Consider the following 13279-nt stretch of genomic DNA (forward strand, 5'->3'; position numbering starts at 1 on the left):
CACACACTTTCCTGTTGAATTATAGTCTCATTTGTTACTTTGAAGTCTTACTTAAAACAACATGATGTTTAGTTTTTTTAAATGTAATGAGGCATGAAAAAAGCCGGACAAAGACGCAGACTAACAGCCCCAGCTACGCACAAAAACAGCAGAGCATTCATGCAGTCGAGAACAACCGGACTCTTCAATATTTCCAATGTTTTTCATTGTCTCTGCTGTCTGAAAAAGTATGACCAAAAATGGGTTTTGTCGAGCAGTTTCTGGAGCATAAATGGCAAATAAAGTACGCACTGTTTTACCTCAAACCCTTATTGAACAAACCTCTCAGCTCTGAGGGGATAAGTGACACTGGAGGCATTTCTGTCATTGGCCCGTGGCGATAGCAGTATCTAGGTGGTGACTGATAGGCGGCTGCTTATAAACCGAGTGGTGTTTTTTCCCCCTCAGAAGTTTCATTGTTTGAGTTAAGTGAGCTGCAATAATTCAAAGAACGGAGACAGTTTGACATTTTCAAGTTAAGAATTCATAGATAATTACCAGATGGATAGATTAAATCTGTTTTTTGCTTGGTAATGTAAACGTTTGGAAATTTTAGGATATTAAAAAATAAACCATTTTAAATTTTGACTTTAAAACTGATCCACTTTAGAGTCACGTTTACAAGGGAGGTAATCATACCTTATACAGTCTAGAGTTCGTAGTCAAAGCTTAAGCAAAAGTCTTTCAAGTATTTGAGCTGTGCAAATACATGAAAAGTGGTCTGTTAGTTTGGAGCTGACACAGAGTAAAAGTTCATTAAATGTAAACATTTAATAAACATCACCAGAGTGTCACAGCACCGAGGCCTTCCCAAGACAGCCCAGACATGTGATCTTTCCAGCATGTCCCGGGTCTGCCCCAGGGTCTCCTTCTGGTTGGAAATACCCACACACCTAACCTAGCAGGCACCCAAGAGGCGTCCTTGTCAGATTCTTAACAATATCAACTGGCTCCTTTCACTGTTGAGTGATTGCTGCGCTACTCTGAGCTCTTCCCGAATGACCTATCTGCTCATCAAATCTCTCCGGCTGAGCACACCCTTTGGAGGAAGCTCATTTCCGCTTTTTGTATCAGTGATCTTATTTTTTTGGTCGCTACACAGAGCTTGTGGCTGCAACTGGCGATAAGGACATAGATGGAGCATTAAATTAACGCCCAGCTCTCTCTTTACTGCAACAGCTTTGTCATGACTGCAGACAGTGCAGTTCATCAGTCAGTTCCTCCCAAATGCCTCAATTTATTCCCAACCTTGAGCACTTCATTCTGTTGTAAATGAGAACCGTAGCTCTTAAGTTCTGAGATGCAAATTCTTATCCTAGCCCGCAGGTGATGAGGCCAGCAGGACTTCGTTTAACAGACTCAGCCCATGAGTCTGTTTTACCTTTATTACTTTGAAGTCTGTGTATCTATCTGTTTTTCTGACCGCTTGAAACTCCAACTGTCAAAAAAAACATATGTTTATGTCGATGTGAAGCTGTTTGTGCCGTTCATTAGCTCGTCTGTTAATCTGTTATCTGTTAGTCACTGAAGCTACCTGGTGCAGATATCTATTGTGACCGGTGTGTCTGTGTTTGTGCAGGACTACCCCAAGAACAGACATCCGGGGTGGAGCCGAGGATCAGTGGCCTACCATGCAGGTGAGAGATTTTAACTCAGTTTCCTCTTTTTTTCTTATTTCCCCTTAGAGGGTTGGGTTTCACAGAAAGAAAGTCATGTGTTGATTGTTTGTCTTGTTTTTTTTCCTCTCGGTGTGGAATTACCCCCGTAGAATACATAAATTGGATTTACTTCCTCTGAAGCATCTTTTGCTGCCTTTAGATGCCAACATCACAGAGGGACAACTCGGCTTAATGTTTAAGGTGCCTAACACAAACAGAGATCAAGGAGGATTGTAGACACAAAGGCTGATAAAACATACGGTGACAGCATCAGAGAGATAAAACGGACCAAATCTCTGTTTCTCTTTATCTGCTTTTCTGTGGGAGTTTGGTCAACTTTGTAAGTGATGAACCAAAACCCGAGTTTAGTTAAAGTTATCTTTATCTCCCTTTGCTTCCACACACACACGTTCAGTCTTGATTGTTTGTGACAACAAGCCTGTGAACATTATCTATCCAGGCATCTGCACAAACCCCCACAGTTCCCATTCCAGGCCTCACTAACAGCGCTAAGAGATTAGCTATCAAACGTTTGTGCCATGATATGGGAATAGAAGCAGCTAGGTAGGTGGTTGTTATTACTTGGTGAAGCTACTGTGGGTAGCCAGCTCTTTATCTGAAAATCCAGTGTCACAATTCAGATCTTGTTAGTCCTTATCTGACCAAAGCAGTTACGAGCTAGCTGGCTTTTATCTGCTTTATTTTGTTCTGAAGCATCCCATTGTTATTCTTTCTCAAAGGGGGGTTTCTGCTGCTCTTATTCTGAATGATTCACCATAACACACTATAAATGTCACTTTCCGTTCATGTTTTTCCACCACAAAAAGGGTAGGATTTTATTTTTAGAGGAATGTTTATATACTTTATTCCATTTGACCTCCAAATAAGCTATCAAAACACATTTTCTTGTTCAGTCCGCACATTCCATTTATGTTTTGAGTTAATGTTTATAATCTTAAATCCCCATATCCCTTTGCAGATTCCATTTATACTTAGGATTTATTAATAATAATAACAGTTGATGCTATGCATCCTGCCGGGGTCTGTGGATGATGCCTCATTGCTGAGTGACAGACGAGGCCTGTCTTTCACAGAGGCTCACTGTGCCAGTCCCAGAGGTCTTGCGCTGCGGTCTGCCTGGTTTGGCTGCTGTGCATTGAACACCACAGCAATGTGCACGCCCCAGTAGAGCTCGCATTAATCTTATTTGTTACAGACTAAAATGATGTATGTGGTTTTCCACGCTGTGCATATGAGGTTTGCTTTCCATGCTTCGGTTAATGTGTAGACTCTGATCCAGCAATTCAAAATCAACAGTCAGAGCCTTTTCTTCATGTCTCCACGCATCCAGGATTTTCACTGAAAGGCTCGTCAGTCTCAAGAATTGTACATGGATGCGCTTTGGCAGGGTGACAAAAGTAAAAAAGCAATATTTTTTAGAGTACGTTGACGGTTTTTCGAACATTTTGTTTCTTAGGGATACCAAACTACTCTTACTAGCATTCTTTGCTAAATGTGAGACATAAAGCTGCAAATGTTTGACCTTCATCATCCGCTCTAGTTGTTTGTGGTCTGCCTTTCTTCCTCTTCCTGATTGTGTCCATCTCAGGGCACACTCTTGGTCTGAAGATGTTGCATATTCAGTGAAGACACCCATTGCAGAAGACCTTGATTGGTTGGTAGAACTTCACATCGCTGTTGTAGAGGCTTAGATTTGTGTTCTGTGTAAGCTGTCTAGATTTCCAAATGGAGCTGAGCCTTCTGAAAGCATCCTGTGCTTTATCTAACCTATCCTCGATAATAAGTTCCACCTTAAAGTTCAGGGTACACCTGTATTCATACGTGAACAGTTCTTCCTTTAACTGTCAGATGACACGTTACAACAGCCTGACTTGGCCTAGCATGAACCTTCAGTGAGTGTGTCACCACTGCTTCAGCATATGCCATACTACGATCAACTTATTAAACTCATAGTTTTGTCTCAGTTTCAGATCAAGTGATCATGTAAAGAGATCTTTGGTTTCCTGTTGTCCTTTTCCAACATCGGAGTGCTGGTGGCCAATGCAGGGCCAGTTGCATACATTGCAGTTTTTCATTGGACATTGGCTGCTTGTCCACTCATTTCAGTTCAGCCCTGACCATTTTCAGAGGAGTTTTTCCCCTTTCTTAAGCAACTTAACACTGAACTATGAATCATACATAAAAAACAAAATATTAAACATAAAAATGCATCTAGCTTTGTGGAGTCACCCATATTGTGTATTCACATAACAGCTCGACAACTTAGGAAAGAGCAAATTTTAAATTGTATCTTTTGGCACTTTGCTACTAACAGCCTGTCACAAAAAACAGAATTTGCTCCAATTTCTTTTGTTGAATCTATGAAAAATGCCAAAGATAACCAAAGTTTTATGGGCATAAAATAGTATTTTTGCAACAACAAGGTGATTTCCAAATGGCTGTTAGCTGGAAACTTGGCATATCTCAGAATGTGTGCAAATTAAAGAAACCGGAGAAGTGGAAGACCTAAAAAAAAAACCTATCTACAGCAGATTATCAGTATCTGAAAGTCATGAAATAGGAAAACAATCCAGCAAATATCTGACATAGGACCAGGTATACATCAGTTGTTCCCTGCTTTGCTTGCTCATAGGGGGTCATATGATTGTTGGGTTTTTCTCTGTGCCTATGAAGCGCCTTGAGGCCACTTTTGTTGTTATTTGGCGCTGTATAAATAAAATTGAATTGAATTGAACTTTTTACTGAAACCTCATCAGAAATGGTCTCAGTGAAATGGTGACTGTAAAGAAGCTTTTCTCAACGAAGGGAAACTGGCTGAGGTATGCCAAATTACACAAGAATTGCCCTGAAAATCAGTGGTGATGGAGGCTTTGTCATGGTTTGGGGCTGCATTTCTCAGTGATAGGGGCCTTGTCAGAACAATAGTTGTGAATGTAGAAAAGTACTGTCAGATTTTGATCCACCATTCAGTGCCATCTAGAAATTATTGTTTACTGCCAGTGCAGTAAAAGCATAACTGTGTAGAAAAACACACAATGTAACATCATCAGTCATGGATTCGCCTCTCCAGAGCCCGGACCTCAACATTATTAAAGCAGTGTGAGATCATCTGGACAGAGGACAGAACAAAAGGCAGCCAGCATCCAAAAAGGAGCTTTGAATGTCCTCCAAGACTGGAGAACTATTTACGAGGGCTACTTAATGCATGATTTTAAACATTATCCATATAAATATAGCATTACATTTTAATTACATTTTCCTTTAATGGAATCACTTTTTAAATGCTTTGCATAGCTTTGCACTCGTGCAGTGTTAGATTAGTATGAACAGTCTATCAGAACGTACAGAACATGGCTACAGCTGAGTGGATATATACTGTATCAGTTTACTCTGACAAAGCCGACACACTTATCTACATCAAAGTGCTGCAGAACAACACTGGTTTGCACAGCTATCATCTGCTTTCTTTCCACCTTGCTTATTTAACCCTTTAAGACCTACCATAGAACCAAGTCCGCCAGAGCTTGTATTATATTTTTACATGCTGTAGTGCCATTTTTGGGAGCATTTCAAGTTGCTATACATAAATACAACCATTATAGCCCAAATTTTAATAATATGTATGCATTAAGTGCATAGTAATTACATAAATTGCAAAAAAGTGCAATAAACTACAAAAAAAATTGAAAATTGTTTTTGTTTTTTTTAACATACATTCCTAGTTAGAGAAATTTAAGAGGCTTATCCCTCAAAACTGTAAATACAAAAAAGTTGCACAAAATAATTTCCCACCACAGGAAATTTATTTTGAGTGTCTTCATAGTTTTATTATTGAAATACACCAATTTTTATATACTGCAAGAAAAATGAAAATAAATATTATAATCAAATTTGCAAAAAAACAGCATGTGCATCAAAATAAACTATTTCCAGCAGTGCAATTTGAGTCCTAAGCATAAGTCATAAAGTCAAACATAACCTTTAAAGACACCAGTATGCTTGTATAGGCCCTGAAGGTAAACAACCACATTTCCGTGTCATGACGTCACTTCCAGTTTCAGGCAGGTCATGGCGGACATGCGATAGTTCGCGCTGACGTCTATTCCAACGTAGGAAGAGTTACGAACAGCTGATCGGATCAGCAAAGTGTGTTTCTGGAATATTATGTTTTTGTTGCTGCAAGTGCTTTTTATGCAATTTTTGCAAAGCCATATGTGGAAGGAAACCATGACCTAGGACAAGCTGATGACATGAGATGTAAGTACAACTCCTCTGGTTTCATATGCAAAAAAAATTATTGCGCTAGCTTATGTGGTTGCAGTGCTACCGGGATTTAAAAATAGTTACGCAAAACGGAGCGTGCCCGCTCCGACCGGCTTTAAAGGGTAAAAACGTCTTCTCACAGAAAGAAGGCAGGGGTTGCTGTAGTTGCATGTTTCATTGTAACATAACATAAAACAACAGAGAAACAACTGTTAACTTGTGGTGTACATTACAAAAAAAAAAACAATAATTAGTTTAAGGCCTAGTAACGTTTTAATTGTCTAGTTACTCGTCACACGTGTCTTTACTTTTAATCGAGGGTTGTTTTCATCTTCACGTTTCTTTATTACCATTGGACTGCTGGAGCATTGTTCTGAGATAAATTTTTGTAGATCTCTTGGTTTGATATTGAATTTAAGTTTGTAGCGGGCAAGAAGGATGAAGGTCTAACAAAATAGGGTCTGCTCAGTTCCACAGAAGGGCATGTTTCTGCACAGAGGTGTGTCTGTTATTTTATGGTTGTGTTTTTGTATTAGCCCTCAGTACCTGAACCAGCAAATATCTGCCAAGTTATTCTTGGCAGGTCTTGGCTCCAAATAAACACTTAAAGCTGATATCTATACTTTGATCAGTGCTGTTTTTCTCTGCATTGGCAGTACAGGAGTTTATCATTAGCTATTAAGAAGAAGGTAACGCAGTAGATTGTGTGATTTACAGGAAAAATGGCAAATTGCATCACGCAGGGTGACATTTGTCCTTTTTGTATAAACTTTTATAAACAATTTGTCACCAGAGCTCTGTTTCTTTTGGCCTGATTTATGGTACATAGCAGCGGACACGCAATCAGTGCTGAGCTGCATCACATTTGATGCGTATTATTGACTTTTGAGGCTGTTATTTTAGTCCTGATAAGTTCCAGGTATTTACACAAACTGTATTTCCAACAATATCACTGCTTCTTTGTACAGCTTGTATAGTCTGAGAGATCTTTGCCCGACGCTGGTGTTACAACGAGTGTTTGCATTGGAATTTTGCCCAGTGTGGACCTCCATCCTTCGTGCTTGCTCCACACATTAATGGGCCATGAGGTCCCTATGCTGTTGGTCCCTGTGGGCCCTGTCAGGAGTAACCAGCCATCCAACCAGTGAGTGCTCCTCAGCAAGCCTCATTAACCCAATCAACCCCCCGCCCCAAACACACACACACACACACACACACACACACACACACACACACACACACACACACACACACACACACACCCCTCTTCCAAACACCCCTCCATCAGTGACTCACACGTGCTATGACTCAACACCCGCAGCTGAAGGTTGTGCCCGACCACCACAACCACCATCCATCCCGCTCAACCACGCCGACCAAGATAATAGGACTCAGTCTAACTTCAGTGACAGGGTTTAATCTGATTCAAGCTCAAGTTCTGCAAAAACAATTATTTAATAGCAACTTGTTACGTAAGGGAGATAATATCACCCTCTTACCTTGGGACAGATTAGTTTTGGATGGCATTGTCTGTACCACTTAGGGGCACAAAGAGAGGCTGGTAAATACTGTCTGAATCTAGGCTTTGTGGCTATAATTCATTTCAGTTAATTTCAATTTATATTGTGCCAAATTGCCAAATCACAACAACTGTTGCCTCCAGGCGCTTTACATTGTAAGGTAAACGCCATACAATAATACAGAGAAAATACTATACCACACAGTGGAATTCATTTGCAATAATTTATCTGACATATTTATAATGTTACGACCCGAATCTGCTAGAGTTCAGAGGGGGTAAAAACAAAAGAGAGTCTCACTGGGGAAGAATGGAGTCGGAAAAGTTTTTTTTAAAGAAAAACCTCAGCGAACTGAAAAATAATAGCGGCATTGACTACAAACAACCAACCAATACAAAGCAAAACAGGGGGGGGGGGGGGGGCGTAATAATAATAACAGTCTCTGATTCTGCTCATTCCAGCTTCATAATTTTATTCTTGGACTCTCTTAGAGTAGTAAAGTAATGAATCACTTTTCAAAATAATCCTTATCCTCGACCTCGGAGCAGCCCGTCAGGCAGAACCCGCATGTCGATGCTTCAACTACAGCGGGTGTAGCGACTTCCACAGTCGCTAGAGGCCGGGGATGAAGCCTGCCTATTTGCCTGACGCGCTGTCAACTTTACGCAATAATGCGAGAGGTGGAATTGTTTGCTTGTTTATTAAAGTGCTTTGCGATTTTTACAGAGTAGTATCATCGGCTCCTGATTCAAACTCTTACAACATCACAGGCTCTAATATAACGAAGCGAACATGTTGTGCAGCGGTCAACAAAAACTACGGCTACCCAGCCCTCGTCTCTGTCAAAATCAAAACCAGTGAATGACAGACTGACAACGCCCATTTATGTCACCGCTAGCACCCACGTGACTCCCATAACAACCAAACAAATAAAAACCCAGTGATCATCAAAATTCAATACATTCAATTATGGCTCCTACACACCAGCCCCTAATTATTAGGATCCCTTCTAATAATTACCCATAATTAACCAAGTAGGAGACATAAAACATGCAGAGAAAAGTCAAGCATTTACTGTATTTCAATATTACCCACAGGAATCCTATAGGTAATCTTAAAGTCTATCTTAAAAGAAAAATGAGAGACATTTTATGTCCAAATACAATCAAAGTCTGATAATTGGACCCAGAAGTCTTTAACTGTGATCTGCCTCCAGCAGTAGACACAGTTTGGTAATAGGTCGATCCAGGCAACTAGTCTGAGTTTTAATCCGAACTTGACGAACGAATCCTCTTCGGTCAGGAAAAGTCTTTATCACACGTCCCATTGGCCAAGAGTTTCGAGGTGCCGAACTGTCCATGATGAGAACCAGATCTCCCACGATGAGGTTCCTTTTTACTCCAATCCATCGCTGACGGTCCTGTTGCTGTAGTAGGTATTCCTTCACCCATCTTTTCCAAAACAAGTCAGACATGTATTGGACTTGTTTCCATCTTCTGTGTGTGTACATATCAGTGGAATGGAATACTCCTGGTGGTAATATCGGTGAAGTCTTTAACAGAAGAAGATGATTAGGGGTCAAAGCTTCCAGGTCGTTAGGATTCATTGAGGCTTTGGTAATTGGGCGGCTGTTAATGATGGCTTCAACCTCACAAAGTACAGTATGAAGACCTTCTTCATCCAGGTTTTGTACTTTCATTATGGAATTAAGTACTTTGCGAACCAGTCTTATCAGTCGCTCCCAGGTTCCTCCGTGATGTGAACCTCCAGGTGGATTAAAGGTCCATTTAACTCCCTTTTGCAGAAAGACGTCATTGATTTTTACCTGGTTCCAATGTTCAATGGCAGTTCTAAGTTCACGTTCAGCACCTACAAAATTGGTTCCGTTGTCAGAACGCAGTTCTCGAACCTGACCTCTTCTTGCATTGAAACGTCTGAACGCATTAATGAAAGAGTCAGTATCCAGTGATGGAGCAACCTCAATGTGAACAGCACGGATAGCAAGGCAGGTGAATATAACACCGTATCTCTTCACCACGCTCCTCCTACTTTTTACACTGAAGGGTCCGAAGTAATCCACTCCCACCCGCGTGAATGGAGGTTCATCTGGAATGATTCTTTCATTGGGCAAATCCGCCATCTGTTGATTCACTGGTGGAGCATTAAGACGTCGACAGATGACACATTTAGATAACACTTTTCTTATTGCTGTACTAGCTCCAATCAACCAGTACTTTTCTCTTAGCTTAGACAGCATGTGGTTACAACCACCATGTCCAACTTCCTGATGTATGTGTCTAAGCAAGAGCTCGGAAATGTGTTGATCCTTTGCTAGTATTATGGGATGTTTCACCTCAACTGGCATCAATGATCTACTGAGTCTCCCACCCACTCTGAGAATTCCATCTTGCAGCTGTGGGCAGAGTCTTCTTAGAGGACTTGATTTTATAATGGGTTGTCCCTTCTCCAGATTCACAAGCTCCAAGGAAAATCTCCTCCTCTGACAGAACTTGATAATGACAACCTCAGCTTTGTCCAGATCTTCCACTGTAAGATTCTTAATCACAGATGTCCTCTTAAAGTTCCTCAGCTTTTCTTCCACAAATGATTTCTGTTGCTCTTTGGTGACCACTGGCTGTGGTAAGCTTGAACACAATTCTCTCCTTTTCTTCACAAAGGACAGAAGCAAGTCCTTAAATTTTAACAGCCATGCCACTGACTTCTTAAGACGTGTCCAGGTGGAAAAATGTTTAAACAAGCGAGTAACAGAATTTCTCCAGCTTGCTCAACACTCACTGTGGCAACTGTTTTTACCTCAGGATCATCAGATGCAAGCAGACTGATGTCATCTGGGTAGACAGGCCATTCACTCCTAGATTGTAGAAGATACTGAGGCCCAAACAACCATTTTGTATTCTTCATAAAAACATCGACTTTCACTCCTCTTGAGGCCATATCTGCTGGATTACTGGCAGTGTCCACATATCTCCATTGCGAGGAAGATGAAACTCTTAAGATTTGTGAAACTCTGTTGGTCACAAAAACCTTGAATCTTGAAGTCTCACTCCTGATGTATTTAAGAACAGAAGCACTGTCTGTCCAAAACACAGAATCCAGAAGTTCCATCTGCAGCTCTTTCCTCCAGAGTACATCCAATCGACTGGCCATGGTTGCTGCAATGAGCTCCATTCTCGGGATGGTAAAGGATTTAAGAGGAGCGACACGAGCTTTTCCCATAACAAACGCACAGTGTCGTTCTGAACAAATGTTTTCAATCAGCAGGTAGGTCACTGTTCCATACCCATCCTCACTGGCATCACAGAAATGGTGCAACTGAGCACTCGTGATTTCTCCAAATCCATCAGGTTTCAGACAACGACTCACTTCAAACTTGCTCAATAGCTGGAGCTGCTGGAGCCATGTTAACCATCTTTTGGAAAACAGCTCTGGTACGTTATCGTCCCAGCCGATTCCTTCCTGGCATAGATCTCTTAGGATTTTCTTAGCAGTTAAGACCACAGGACTTAGCATTCCAAGAGGATCGTAGATAGAACTGACAATTGAAAGGATTCCTCTTCTGGTGAGCGGTCTGTCCTTGAGCACAATCTTGAACTTAAAAGAGTCTGATTTTATGCACCACTCCACGCCCAAAACTCGCTCGATCATTGAGGAATCCAATTCCATGTTCAACTCTTTCATTCCTGTGGCTCTGTGACTTTCAGGAATTGATTCCAGCACTCCAGGCTTGTTGGTGATCCACTTTTTGAGCAAAAATCCTCCTTTGGCACACAAAGAAACCAACTCGTGGCACATTAACACTGCTTCCTCATCAGTTTCAACAGACACAAGACAATCGTCCACATAAAAACAGTGCAACAACTTCTTCACAGCTTCCTCACTGTAGAGATGTCCAAAGTCATCCGCACACTTTCTGAGTGCAAAGTTGGCACAACTTGGTGACGAAGTTGCCCCGAAGAGATGTACATTCATCCTGTATTCAGATGTTGGTTGTTCCAGATCACCTTTAGGCCACCAGAGAAATCTCAATAGATCTTTATCTTCAGCTGGAACCATGACTTGATGGAACATGGATTCAATATCTCCCATAATTACAACTGGCTCCTTCCTGAATCTTGTGATCACTCCTATTAAAGAGCTTGTAAGATCAGGTCCTTGTAAGAGTTGGGAGTTTAAAGATGTTCCATGATAACTCACTCCACAGTCAAACACAACTCTGAGTTTCTTCTTGGTCGGATGGTAAACACCATGGTGTGGTATATACCACAGCTTGCCATCATTGCGATTGATCTCCTCTTCCGGGACCTTTTCAGCATATCCTTTAGCCAGAAGCTCATTCATGAACACTTTGTACTCAGTATGAAACACTGTGTCTCTCTCAAATCTCTTTTGTAGAAAGCGCAGACGTTGTTGAACAACTTTCTTATTGTTTGGCATACTGATACTGGCATTCCAAAAAGGTAATGCTATCTGGATATGACCACCCACATATTTGGCAGAGTTAGTCACTATTTCCAGAAATCTCTGATCCTCTCTTGACAATCCAACCTGCTCATCAGCTTTGCTCTCAGGAAAGTCATTCTTGAACTGTTGCTGCCAAAGCTCCTCCAGCGTGACAACAGAAATTCTGTTGACTGTAACTTGTGGATGCTTCTGATCACTTGTAGCTTCACAGTTTCCTGAAAGTGGTCCATTGATGGTCCAGCCAAGCCTTGTCCTTACGGCATACGGTCCTCCATCAACACTACACACCACTTCCAGAGGTTCCAAGGCTTTGGGAATGTTTGTTCCAATCAGAATTCAATACATAGGTTGGACTAGTTAGCTCCCTCTTACTAACTTTGTTCATATAGAGCAGGCTTATTACTAAAGCAAAGATCAATGCCTCTTAGATTTTGATGCTGAGCTACACAAAAAAGCCCACCGCTCTCCCATGATAGTTTCATAATGTGATGTGATTGGCTGAACTTTTTAGTGTGAGCAGTGCAAGCATAGTGTATGACATCACTCCATTCACACTGACTGAGAAGTGAGAGCACTAAAGCCTGAATAATGTACATTTAGAGGTTGACTGAATTCCTCCTATTTGAAAGAAGCTGTTTTAGCTCATGCTCCTTTAACTCTTTCCCCCATAAAGACATTTTATGACCTCCCTTGCACCCATAATGACAAGGTTTTATCCTCAGCATATATTGATAAAGACATGGTTTTCACGACAACTAGGATAGTTTCCAGGCTTTTCCAAAGGTAGCTGCATAGATCGAGACAACCCTCACTAACCAGACTGAGTCATTTTGTTCAATTACCAGGCCTGAAATATATCAGAAAACATAAGAGAATGGGACACAATAGAGAACAAAATAGTTCTTAGTGCTTGGAAGTAGTGCAAAGAAAAGACTTGGTCTACATAGAGTCTGTGTGTGATTGGCCAAAGTGATGGGGGTTACTCATACCATGGCTCGGATTGGTGAGGTAGGTGAGCAGGGGTGGGGTGTTGGGGGAGAGTGTTTAATGGCATTCTGAATGGCCCAGGGACAGAAGCTGTTTGTGAGATAAATAAAGAAAAGAAAAATAAGACAAAGACAATTTTACAAAAAAATTGTATGTGTTTAAACGTAGGACAATAACATTTTTAGGCTCATCAGAGATGGTTGAACAGATAATACTCTAAAAACTTTGATGATTTGAGATGGAATGACCCCATTAAATATTAGGGAGAACCCATCTGTGAGATCATAGAGATCCAAGACCAGAATATTA

General features: G+C 41.1%; 1 protein-coding gene across 4 annotated transcripts in view; it reads left to right on the forward strand.

Moving 5' to 3' along the window:
- The window catches only part of spryd3 (SPRY domain containing 3), a 78120-nt gene that overhangs the window by 45113 nt on the left and 19728 nt on the right, over window positions 1–13279 (forward strand). For all 4 annotated transcript variants that reach the window (XM_004560247.3, XM_076878158.1, XM_012921614.4 and 1 more), the window contains one exon: window positions 1619–1676. In XM_004560247.3, the coding sequence (XP_004560304.1) occupies window positions 1619–1676 (58 nt within the window). The remainder of the gene's footprint in view (window positions 1–1618; window positions 1677–13279) is intronic.

Source organism: Maylandia zebra, linkage group LG20 (genome assembly GCF_041146795.1).
Source record: "Maylandia zebra isolate NMK-2024a linkage group LG20, Mzebra_GT3a, whole genome shotgun sequence".
NCBI classification, from domain to species: Eukaryota; Metazoa; Chordata; class Actinopteri; order Cichliformes; family Cichlidae; genus Maylandia; species Maylandia zebra.